Source organism: Pituophis catenifer, unplaced genomic scaffold, assembly GCF_029215685.1.
Source record: "Pituophis catenifer annectens isolate HBS135680 unplaced genomic scaffold, rPitCat1.0.hap2 SCAF_17, whole genome shotgun sequence".
Lineage (NCBI taxonomy): Eukaryota > Metazoa > Chordata > Lepidosauria > Squamata > Colubridae > Pituophis > Pituophis catenifer.
Window position 1 is genome coordinate 5639027 of NW_027256897.1, and position 12768 is coordinate 5651794.

General features: G+C 43.4%; 1 protein-coding gene across 4 annotated transcripts in view; it reads left to right on the forward strand.

Annotated features, from left to right (window-relative positions):
* CDK5RAP2 (CDK5 regulatory subunit associated protein 2) overlaps positions 1–12768 on the forward strand; it is a 113945-nt gene that overhangs the window by 84830 nt on the left and 16347 nt on the right. For 3 of the 4 annotated variants that reach the window (XM_070955621.1, XM_070955622.1, XM_070955623.1), the window contains exons 29-32: positions 2151–2267; positions 4394–4607; positions 6458–6579; positions 8645–8896. In XM_070955621.1, the coding sequence (XP_070811722.1) occupies positions 2151–2267; positions 4394–4607; positions 6458–6579; positions 8645–8896 (705 nt within the window). The remainder of the gene's footprint in view (positions 1–2150; positions 2268–4393; positions 4608–6457; positions 6580–8644; positions 8897–12768) is intronic. The other variant, XM_070955624.1, reaches the window with a different exon arrangement.

A 12768-nucleotide genomic window follows, 5' to 3' on the forward strand; every position in this document is an offset into this window, starting at 1 on the left:
CACCAGATTTAGAAACATCATCATCAGGACACTGATGATCATCCTTGGTCATTACTCAGCACTGATGATATTCCCTAGTTGGGTAATAAAACACCTGCAAGAAAACCACCGAGCTCAGAGAGCACCAAGGAACCTACAGTCCTACTCCCACTCCCTCCGTCCCCTCCTTCTCCCTCCCTCCTTCCCCCCTCCCTCCCTCCCTCCCCCTGCCCCTGCAAATCCCACTTCCCTCTAGCACTGATGATGTTACCTAATAGGGTAATGAAATGCCTGCAAGAAAACCCCCAAGCTTAGAGAACACCAAGATCCCCCCCAGTTCAACCCTGAGCTATAAATATTCTATCAGAGCAGATGTGTGTGTATCAGTGGTGGGTTCCTCCCGGTTCGGTCCGGTTCGGCCGAGCCGGTAGCGGTGACGATATGACGTCACTGAACCGGTTCTCTCCCCCGCCGCCCTCCCCCCCCCACCCCACCCACGTTATTCTTACCTTTTATTTGGCCCCACCCCCAATCTATTGCTGCCTCCTGAGTCCCAGCTGATGACTAGAGGGAAAAAAACTGTTTAAACTCTTGCCGCAGGGCTTCAAAGGGCCGTCCTACAGCGGATCAGTGTTAAAAGCAAACAAATGAGTCGGGTCGTAAGTGCAAGGACTGGTCGTAAGTGCAAGGACCTTCCAGAAATGACTCTGACCAGCTAGCCATGCCCACCTAGTCACATGACCTCCAAGCCACACCCACAGAACCGGTAGTAAAAAAATTTAGAATCCACCCCTGGTGTGTATGTATGTATGTATGTATGTATCTGGGGTGAAATCCAGCAGGTTGTGACAGGTTCTGGAGAACCGGTAGCGGAAATTTTGAGTAGTTCGGAGAACCGGCAAATATCACCTCTGGCTGGCCCCAGAGTGGGGTGGGAATGGAGATTTTGCAATATCCTTCCCCCAGGAATGGAGTGGGAATGGGGATTTTGCAGTATCCTTCCCCTGCCACGCCCACCAAGCCATGCCCACAGAACTGGTAGTAAATAAATTTGAATTCCACCACTGATATGTATGTGCAGTATGTGTGAAATTTCCGAAAGGTGCCCTAATTAATTCATGAGCCACGAGCCAAACTTCAAAAGAAATACAGTCATTTATTAGGAGCACCATTTCGGCAATATTCGGATGCAGTTAGAACTAATCCCAGATAGATTTACGTTCCCCTATGACCCTGTCTCTCCCCTCCTCTCTGGCCATGTCATAAATCACATTCTCCAATTAACCACTTCGGCTGGCTGTGAAACCCAAAACTCTCCTACTGATTGCGGTAAGAAAGCATCTATGGAATGTAGTTTCAGTTAGGGAAATCAATCAGCTCCATCAGTTCTCCCTCCCTCCTGCTCATGGCAACTTGAAAGCTTTGTAAGTTGACAGTATGTATGTATGTATGTATGTATGTATGTATGTATGTATGTATTTGCATTCCTGTACTGACCACAATGCCGATGACACCTCTCTTTTTTGTTTTTTCAGCTGGGGCAGCTCCCCTCTAAAACGCTCCGTTTTTTTTGCTTTGCAAAAAAACAAAACAAAACCGCTCCCTTGTCATTTTGCAACAATAGCTGCATGCCAGCATCCTTTGTCCGCCAAACCGATCGACCGGCTTCTGTTGAGGCAGCTGGAATCCTGGGTCAGCCGGAGAGATCAACAGCAGCCAGCCACCTCCCCCTTAAAAAAAAACACAGACACACACATACCCAAATTTGTGGCAATTTTCCTGGGGTGTTGAAAATGACAGCGAAGCTGTCAGTTTTACAATCTCTGGCTCGGGCTAAGCCGAGCGGCCTCGTTTCCCCCACTATCCCATTATCAGCAAAGGATAATACGCAGCTTGGCTGCTATTAAGCCAGGATTCCAAGCCTGTTTAGGATAACTTGCTGCAAAGTCCAGCTGGATTCCATTTTGCCCTCTTTTACCCACGATAACGCTTCAGAATAAATCGGAGATAAATAGCTTTTGTCTCTCTATTTTTCATTTTTTTTATTATTATTATTATTTAACCTCCCTCCCTGCTTTGTTTAAATTGTTTCTCGTCCCGGGGGGGGGGGGAGTCTAATCTTTACTGACCGAAAGATGACTCCGAAATCCATTTTATGTCTATATTTATAGACTTCGCCAACGCTGGCATCCGTGCGACGGAGCAACTGAATTCCCTGACGTCTGAAATTCATTTCCTGAGGAAGCAGAATCAGACTCTGAATGGCATGCTGGCAAAAGGATCCAGAGGTGAGTTAAGACATGTGAACAGGGGGAAAAAAATGGAGAGGTTTGAACATTTAAAGATGGAAAGCGGTAAAAGTTGCTTTCCTTCCATTTTTCACCTTGTCTTCTAATGAAGATCCTTTTATCTGTGGAGATTCTCCGCCGTCCAACTCGCGGTGGTCCCCAAAGGTGCTTTTTCAAAAGGCCAGTGGACTTTGTTTTTTCTTGAAGAGGTTTCGCTTCTCATCCAAGAAGCTTCTTCAGTTCTTCAGATGTCAAGTGGGCTTTGTTTTTCTTTGAAGAGGTTTCACTTCTCATCCAAGAAGCTTGTATAGTTCGTCAGACGTCAAGTGGACTTTGTTTTTCCTTGAAGAGGTTTCGCTTCTCATCCAAGAAGCTTCTTCAATTCTTCAGAAGGCAGCTGGACTTTGTTTTTCCTTGAAAACATTTCGCTTCTCATCCAAGAAGCTTCTTCAGTTCTTCAGATGTCAAGTAGACTTTGTTTTTTCTTGAAGAGGTTTCGCTTCCCATCCAAGAAGCTTCTTCAATTCTTCAGAAGGCAGCTGGACTTTGTTTTTCCTTGAAAACATTTCGCTTCTCATCCAAGAAGCTTCTTCAGTTCTTCAGATGTCAAGTAGACTTTGTTTTTTCTTGAAGAGGTTTCGCTTCTCATTCAAGAAGCTTCTTCAGTTCTTCAGAAAGCAACTGGACTTTGTTTTTCCTTGAAGAGGTTTCGCTTCTCATCCAAGAAGCTTCTTCAGTTCTTCAGAAGGAATCCAAGAAGCTTCTTCAGTTCTTCAGAAGGCAACTAGACTTTGTTTTTCCTTGAAGAGGTTTCGCTTCTCATCCAAGAAGCTTCTTCAGTTCTTGGATGAGAAGCGAAACATGTTCAAGGAAAAACAAAAGTCCAGTGGCTTTTGGAAAAAGCACTTTTGGAACAAGATGCTTTTATCTGTTTGGAGCAAAGACAGGATTGGCAAAACGACGCACACTGTAGAAGAAAATGCATGCGTTATTGGCTTTTCACGGTTTGCAATATTTTGCACCCATAAATTGGGGCTGTTTCACGATCGGCTCTTGCAAACCCGAGGCTGAATCTGTTATACGGAAGAAATAAACCTCTCTCTTTTTTTTTCCCCTGCTCATCGCCCTCTGAGCTATTTCAAGGGTTACATTTTTATCCTTTCATGCAAGTTGTCTTTTTCTTTTTTTTAACCAAAGAAAATTGGAAACGCAAAAGTCTTAAATGACAGATCGGTTTCTTCTTTGTTTGCTGCAGGGAGGGTAGAGTTCTGCGTCTCGCATTTAAAAACAAATACCCGATTCCCAGAACGGTATAGGTTAGTCCTCCGACTTACGACCGCAATTCAGCCCAAAATTTCTGTCGCTGAGCGAGGCAGTTTTTTAAAGTTTTTTTTTTATTATTTTTTACACACACAGACACACGTACAATGTATTTTTTCCTGAACAGAGTATTGGCCGGTTCACAAATTTAAACAATTTTTAGCCATTTCAACACAATTTATATATTCCCTTTTTGCCGTAGTATTTATTCTTTCTCTCTATTTTTTTAGACCAATATTACCCATTCATCCCAACTCTAATCCATTTTTCCCTTCATCTCTATATTTCCCTTCACCCCTTAAATTTAAAATCTCATTTAACATAATTCCTCGTATTACAATCATTCATTTCTTATCAAAATAATGAACCAAAACATTTTATACCATACATTTCCTTAAGTCTTATTGCAAATAATACACTCCCAACAGCTTAATAAAAATCAGTTAATTATATAACAGTTTTTTTCTCACTTGACAGTTGTTGAGCGAATTTCGCCCCATTTTACAGCCTTTCCCACCGCAGTCATTAAGTTAGCAACGTAGTTGTTTAGTGAATCTGGCTTCCCCGTTGCCTTCGCTTGCCAGACGGTCGCAAAAGGGGATCCATTGTTACTTCAGTCACTGAATGAACTGTTGTAAGTTGAGGACTGCCTATACCTCGTAAGGATAGCGCCATTTTGCTTGAATTTCAGAAAGCACCGGAGATATTACGCCCCGTGTGCCTATCGCACTTGGCCAATAAAGAATTCTATTTCTATTTCAGATTTTTCTATTTCTAGAATTTCTATTTCTATTCTTTCTATTCAGAAGGCCTCGAGGCTCACCTTGAAGAGAAGCAGAAAGAAAACGAAGCTTTGCGGGAGTCCTTGACTCAGAAGCACCTGGCCGTTGAGGGTCTTCAGAAGGACCACGAGCTTCTCAAGAAGGAGAACGAGAAGCTGCGGGAACAAGTGGGAAAAGGAGAGGTCGAAAACGAGGGTCTGACCCACGAAATTTACAACGTCAGGAATGAACTGAACAGGTAATTCTTAAATCTCAGGATGGGGAAAACCCTACGGTGCAGAATGGGGCTGGTGAACCAGTTGTTTCCCAAGAGTCTGTGGAGATTCTCCATCATTCAGGTCATGGTTGTTCCAAAGGTGCTGTTCAAAAAGGCAGCTGGACTTTCTTGGTTTTTTTCCCTCGGAAAGCCTTTAACTTCTCATCCAAGAAGAACTGAAGGAGCTTCTTGAATGAGAATCCAAGAAGAACTGAAGAAGCTTCTTGGATGAGAATCCAAGAAGAACTGAAGAAGCTTCTTGGATGAGGATCCAAGAAGACCGGAAGAAGCTTCTTGGATGAGAATCCAAGAAGACCTGAAGAATCCAAGAAGAACTGAAGAAGCTTCTTGGATGAGACTCCAAGAAGACCTGAAGAAGGTTCTTGGATGAGGATCCAAGAAGAAGGTTCTTGGATGAGGATCCAAGAAAGAAGCTTCTTGGATGATGAGAATCCAAGAAGACCTGAAGAAGCTTCTTGGATGAGACTCCAAGAAGAACTGAAGAAGCTTCTTGGATGAGACTCCAAGAAGAACTGAAGAAGCTTCTTGGATGAGAATCCAAGAAGACCTGAAGAAGGTTCTTGGATGAGGATCCAAGAAGAAGGTTCTTGGATGAGGATCCAAGAAGAACTGAAGAAGCTTCTTGGATGAGACTCCAAGAAGAACTGAAGAAGCTTCTTGGATGAGACTCCAAGAAGACCTGAAGAAGCTTCTTGGATGAGGATCCAAGAAGAAGGTTCTTGGATGAGGATCCAAGAAGAAGGTTCTTGGATGAGGATCCAAGAAGAAGGTTCTTGGATGAGGATCCAAGAAAGAAGCTTCTTGGATGATGAGAATCCAAGAAGACCTGAAGAAGCTTCTTGGATGAGACTCCAAGAAGAACTGAAGAAGCTTCTTGGATGAGACTCCAAGAAGAACTGAAGAAGCTTCTTGGATGAGAATCCAAGAAGACCTGAAGAAGGTTCTTGGATGAGGATCCAAGAAGAAGGTTCTTGGATGAGGATCCAAGAAGAACTGAAGAAGCTTCTTGGATGAGACTCCAAGAAGAACTGAAGAAGCTTCTTGGATGAGACTCCAAGAAGACCTGAAGAAGCTTCTTGGATGAGGATCCAAGAAGAAGGTTCTTGGATGAGGATCCAAGAAGAAGGTTCTTGGATGAGGATCCAAGAAAGAAGCTTCTTGGATGATGAGAATCCAAGAAGAACTGAAGAAGCTTCTTGGATGAGACTCCAAGAAGAACTGAAGAAGCTTCTTGGATGAGACTCCAAGAAGACCTGAAGAAGGTTCTTGCATGAGGATCCAAGAAGACCTGAAGAAACTTCTTGGGTGAGGATCCAAGAAAAACGTTCTTGGATGAGGATCCAAGAAGGAAGCTTCTTGGATGAGAATCCAAGAAGAACTGAAGAAGCTTCTTGGATGAGAAGCGAAACGTTTTCAAGGAGAAAAAAACCAAGACATCCAGTTGCCTTTCGGAACAGCACCTTTGAGTTGTTTTCCAGATGTTGCTAAACAAAAACATTGTTCCTCATTGGGTGGGCTGAGAGTCCCATTTGGACATGGACAGATTCTTCTCCCACGGGGTTCGAATGTTACACACAGGCATGAGAATGAGAGTTAGGATACAATTGGCATTGTGGACTTGCATAAACTTGGAAGACCAAGTTAGATGAATCATGCCAATGTCCACTTCCTTTATGGAAAGCCAGGTTCTAGGAGGAAAGGTTTGAAGGAGACTTCTCGGGACAACAAGGAGGGTGTTAACCACAATCAGGTCACCCTTCGTGGTCCGGAATTGGGAGCCCACGCTGACCAGTTTGCTTGGGATGTCCCAGGTTGCAGATGGAGCTGGCCACCAAGCAGCACCAGCTGTCGGAGAGCGACAAATTGCTGTGCTCGTTGCGAGTGGAGCTCAAGGTGTACGAAAAGTTGGACGAAGCTCTCCAGAACGAGAAAGGTAAAGGAACCAGATGGTTTATAGTTTACTTTATTGTCAGTGCACATGGTACACTGAAATTAAATGCCGTCTTCAGCGTACATTATAACTATAAAAAATAAAAACACAAACATACATCCTTTACATGCGCAAGCGGAATGCCGTGTTGTTTGACGTCGCACACATGCCCGTCCACGCTCACATTTCCAGTACTGGGCGAACCGGTTGTAACAGTATGCGAATCCCACCTCTGCTCGGTCCCCACCTTCCACTCCATGTGTCAGCACGTCAAGATGCATTTATCCTAGTGCCGACATAAGAAGGAGAACGCAAGTGTCTGCAACGGGACGGTTGCCTTTCACCTACTTATTTTAGCTGGAGATAACGTCCCCTAGGAGATGGATGGGAGGGGGGAAATTCTTTGAATTGGAGCAGTAGATTAGGGGTGAATGATTGGGAAGATGGCCAATGAATGCAGAGGAGTGGGGAAAGGAAGAGGAAGGTTTTTGGGTCAGCACGTCAGTGCTGGCTGCATAGAGTCAGTGTAAAAGTTGCCGTGCTAAATAAAATGGAAGTTTGTTTCAAAGAAGACTTTGTTTGAGACACAATTTATTTGAAGACGGCCTGAAAACCTGACACCATGTTTCGCAATCTCCGGTGAGACGTTGCTAGCTTTTGAAAACTTGCAAGAGGGTATGGGAGGCCGTGCTGGTGGCCCCTGGCATAAAGTTTGCTCTTTGCCAGGTCCAAAGGATTTTGAGTTCCTTGATTTGGGCGATCAGATATCCAGGTTCCAAGAAGAGAAGCTGCTTTGATTTTTAGCTTCGGTTCCAAAGATGCTATTCAGCCGGTTCGGATTGGGTTCGGGCAAACATGCAATCCTGTCCTATATCGCTGTGTTTTTGATATCGTACACATGTGTGGATGGCGTGCACGAGCAAATTGCCATGTTGTTCAATGTTGCACGCATGCGTTTGCATGCTCACATTTCCACTACTGGGTGGTTGTAACAGTATGCGAATCCCACCTCTGCTCGGTCCCCACCTTCCACGTCGGCGTCTCGTAATTGGGACACTTCCTTATTGTTATTTAATCTCGCGCCAGCTTCTCTTTCTCTTCTCACCAAGCTCCCAAACGTCCTTCAGAATTTATAAATCGTCTTCACTCCAGTCCTTGAATATACATATTTTTATTTTATTTTTTTGCTTTGGGTATGCAACATTAGCTTTTATAGTCAAAGTGAAAAATAATTTTTGGCTCTTATTAAATCTTTGGAGAGTGAAAGCAATTACTAGAGAAGGTTATACGTGCATACATTTGTGTGTGTGTGTGTGTGCGTTTGTGGACATGCCTTATTATTATTATTATAAAATTTTTTTTGGCCTGTAAAAATCATGATCTACCTACTCTTTGGAGCTGGCTCAGATTCTGGATCGTTCAGCGTTTTAACAGCTATTTTTTTTTTTATAAAAATTTGTAATTTTATTAAAACACATATTAGACATTTACACAACATACAACATATAAATAACATCATATTTAAGCATTGTTTCATAGTGGTCTTCCAGTTATTACTTTATTCTTCTTCCCCTTTATCTTAATCTTTTACTCCGTCTTCTTCCCCTCCTTTTCCTTTTCCTTCCCCCCCCCACTTTTTCCCCTATAGAGAACTATACATTTTAGCTATCTCTTTACTATTATACATTTTCACCTTCATATTATATACATTTTTATTCCACTCTGCACATTTGATGCATCTCTGTTTTGTACTTCTATTTTTCTCTTCTGATAGTTATTGTTCTTTATTGTTAGTCTTAAACCAATTATACCATTTATTCCATACTCTATAATATTCTGTCTCTTATTTTTCCTTAATTTCTTTTGTTAATCTGTCCATCTCAGCGCATTCTAAGATCTTATCTGTTAGTTCTTCCTCCGTTGGGGTTCTTTCCTGTCTCCAGTTTTTTGCATACGTTATTCGTGCTGTAACAGCAGCTATTTTAATTGTTCATTACAGTAATGTGGGTTTTTTTTCCTCCTTAAACCGCCCCCCCCCTCCATCCCCAAAACAACGAACACTTTTTAGATCGGCGTCAGAAAGGAGCAGAAGAATGTCAGAAGGATCAGAGCCAACCTCTTGATCTGGGCGAACTCTTGACTGAAATCCAGTTCTTGAGAAAGCAGCTGGAGCAGAGCATCAAGTCCAACCAGATGTTGCACGAAAAAGTAGAAGAGCAGCTGCGTCTAGGAAAGGGGGAGAAGGGCTGCTTGGGGCCAGCTGTGCAGATCAGCTACCTGTTCGGTCACGAGTCTCAACAACTTCCGACTGGGATCAAAGGTAGGGAGAAGAAGCATTCAAGCAACCATAAAGATTGGATAAGAAGCAATGGGTGGAAACTAATCAAGGAGAGAAGCAACCTAGAACTAAGGAGAAATTTCCTGACAGTGAGAACAATTAATCAGTTGTGGAGCAACTTGCCTCCAGAAGTTGTGAATGCTCTAACACTGGAAGTTTTAAAGAAGAGATTTGATAACCAGTTTTCTGAAGTGGTATAGGGTATCCTGCCTAAGCAGGGGGTTGGACTAGAAGACCTCCAAAGTCCCTTCCAACTCTGTTATTCTAAAGGAGAATATCTGTAGCTCAGGGTTGAAATGAGGGGGTCCTTGGTGCTCTCTGAACTTGGTTGTTTTGGCCATCATCTAACATCAAAGCCACCAGTACTATGGGTTGGGCAGGAGGCATCACCCATAAATCCATCTTCGAGTTCCTGTGAGGTTTGGGGTGGTTGAGTCTCATGAAGTGTCAACTGTCCAATGAATGAACCCGAGGAAAGCAGGCACTCTCCAGAACTTTAAAATCCCCAAAAGTGAAACTTTATTTAGTACGCCATTTGGGCACTGAAGAATTAAAACCAGCTCTGAAGTTTTCCCGTGCAATGCTACATACTCTGTTTCCCGGAAAATAAGTCCTAGCATGATTTTTCAGGATGCTCGTAATGTAAGTCCTACCTAACAAAATAAGCCCCAGTTAAGATTGTCAGCCAGATGGATGCATTTAGTACCGTATTTCCCCCAAAATAAGACCCAACCAGTAAATAAATCCTAGCATGATTTTTCAGGATGCTCGTAATATAAGCCCTACCCCCAAAATAAGCCCAGTTAAGATTGTCAGCCAGATGGATGAATTTAGTACCGTATTTCCCCCCCCAAATAAGACCCAACCAGAAAATAAATCCTAGCATGATTTTTCAGGATGCTCGTAATATAAGCCCTACCCCCACCAAAATAAGCCCCAGTTAAGATTGTCAGCCAGATGGATGCATTTAGTACCATATTTCCCCTAAAATAAGACCTAACCAGAAAATAAGCCCTAATGCGTCTTTTAGAGCAAAAATTAATATAAGACCAGGTCTTATTTTCGGGGAAACATGGTAGTTAAACATTAGTTTCCCCTTCTTCTCATCCATAGTGATCATGCTGTCCAATGATGAATCTTTTGTTTTGGCATCAATAAAGGTGAAGGGTTGGGCAGGAGATACCACCCCATACATCCATGCTAAAGATGCTGTGAGGTTTGGGAAGGCTGAGGCTCATGGAGTCTTTTACTATTTGAGTTGGGGCTGATTGTGTATTTCCTCCAAAGTCCATTTGGGGGTTATTTCAAGTCTTTCAGCCTTCCATCCTTCCGAGGTGGGTAAAATGAGGACCCAGATTGTTGGGGGAAATATGCTATTTAGTATACTGTCTTTGGTGTAAGCCGCCCAGAGTCCTCGGAGAGTGGGCGGCATAGAAATATGACAAACAAACAAACAAACAAACAAAGTAAGTCACGTAGGAGCTTCATGAAACCTTTGATCTTATAGGTGGGAAATCATCCTGTCCTCTTGTAACTTGTCCTCATCTTCTTATCTTCTCCAAACTATATTTCAGCTCAAGGAAATTGGTGGTGGAGCTTCCTTCCCCCATCAGACAATTTTCTTCATCTCCCCCAAAAGCAGAGTGAAGAATTCAGCAGATCCATAGAAGGTGGTTAGATGTTTTGTGGAAACAAGCTTGAGAGGGATTGAGTTCACGTACTCTTTACTCTTCCCTTGGGTCCTTCAGAATTTTGAGAGCGGCTCCTTAGATTGGATTCTTTGGAAAGAGATACCTCAGAAACCTCCAGGTCTACCTCGATCTCTGTTCTGACCTAGGCTTCCCCAGCAGCATGAAGCCGAGTCCTCCTCCCGATAAACCCCTTTTATTTAATTTACAGTGAATTCCTCTCCAGCAAAGTCTTTCCTCTCCCACAGTCTTTCAAGATTGTTCACAATTACCGACCTTTATCAGGCTTGGAAAGTGGCCAGGCCGATACCTTTCGGACACCAAGAATGCAGGAAATGAACTAATTGTCTCCTGCAAACTCCATTCCCCTTTCGCTCCTCTTTTATTCCTTCTGGGAGGGGCCATTCACCATCCACCTGTGGCTTTACTCCTGAGTCGACCCTTGTTCCTTAGCTGTTCCCTTCTCCTGGCAGCTCTGCGCATGCACACACTGGGAACAGGCTCCAGTGGTTCTTCTCCCTCACTGATGTCCGACTCCGAAGGCAGCTGGTAACTGTCGGACGGCCCTGGCCCTCTCTCTGCCTCTGACGCAGAGCCTTCCCCAGACTCCAGAATTGGCCCATGTTCCTCCCAACCTCCTCACTGTCCGAATCTGCTGCCAGATCCCCTGGCGGGCCACAACAATCTCCTCCCAAAGAATCCAATCTAAGGAGCCATTCTCAAAATTCTGAAGGACCAAAGTGATGGCAGAGAAGCCCAACTTGTAGGCTTGAAAGACTAAACAGTTAAACCCAGTTTCTGTAAACTTTCTCTTGACCAAATAGCTTGTTTTAAGAAAAGCGTGTTAGTTGCACATTGCTTGGAAGTGATCAATATGTACTTTGGATGGTCTGTGAATGAATCAGTACAATTTATGTGGTGCCCAGGGGGAAAATTCTCCCTGCTCCCCCCAATCCCACCCTCTTCCACTGCTGTTAAATCAAAGTTTCTAACCACTTAAAGCTTAAGGGAAGACAGAAGCATCCGTATGCCATACAGATTTGAACGGGGAAGGGAACATCTACTGCCACGGAACATAACGGATGACCCTTAGCTAACCGAATAAATATTCCCACTTTGACAGCTGGCTTCATCTGGTACTTTTGACCTTGTTGAGCCGAGCTTGGAAAAAAAAATATCTGGATGAATCAAGGCATCTTAAAACAATGCAAAAATAGGCTTGTGTGTCTCCAGAGCTATTAACTCCAAGGAGATTAGGAAAGAAGGAGAAAGCTAGGTGAGCCTTCGGTCTCTGTAATGCAGCTGCCCAGGTTGGACTTCTTGTTCACCTGAAGGCAGGACAAGAATCAATCGATGGAAACTCATCAAGGCAGGAAGCAACTTAGAACTAAGGAGAAATTTCTTGACAGTGAGAACAATTCATCAGTGGAACAGCTTGGCCTTCAGAAGTTGTGGGTGCTCCATCACTGGAGGCTTTCAAGAAGAGATTGGACAACCATTTGTCTGAAGTGGTGTAGGGTTTCCTGCCTAAGCAGGAGGTTGGACTAGAAGATCTCCAAGGTCCCCTTCAACTCCGTTATTCTATTCTATTCTATTCTATTCTGTTCTGTTCTGTTCTGTTCTATTCTATTCTATTCTATTCTATTCTATTCTATTCTATTCTATTCTATTCTATTCTATTCTATTCCTACTCTACTCTACTCTACTCTACTCTACTCTACTCTACATTCTATTCTACTCTACTCTACTCTACTCTACTCTACTCTACTCTACTCTACTCTACTCTACTTTTATCTACTCTATAGAGGCAGTGTCATCATTTGATGGTTTATGAAGAACGGTGCCAGGAATTGGATGGGTCTAGTTTAAGGAGAAGAAGGACCAGGGGTGACAGGATAGCATCTTCCAATATTTGAGGGGCTGTTGCAAAGAAGAGGGAGTCAAGCTACTCCAAAGCACCCGAGGGCAGGACAAGAGGCAACGGATGGAAACTAAGCAAGGAGAGAAGCAACCTAGAACTAAGGAGAAATTTCCCGACAGTGAGGACAATTAATCAGTGGAATGGCTTGGCCTTCAGAAGTTGTGGGTGCTTCATCATTGGAAGCTTTTCAAGAAGAGACTGGACAACCATTTGTCTGAAATTGTATAGGTCTCCTGTTTGAGCAG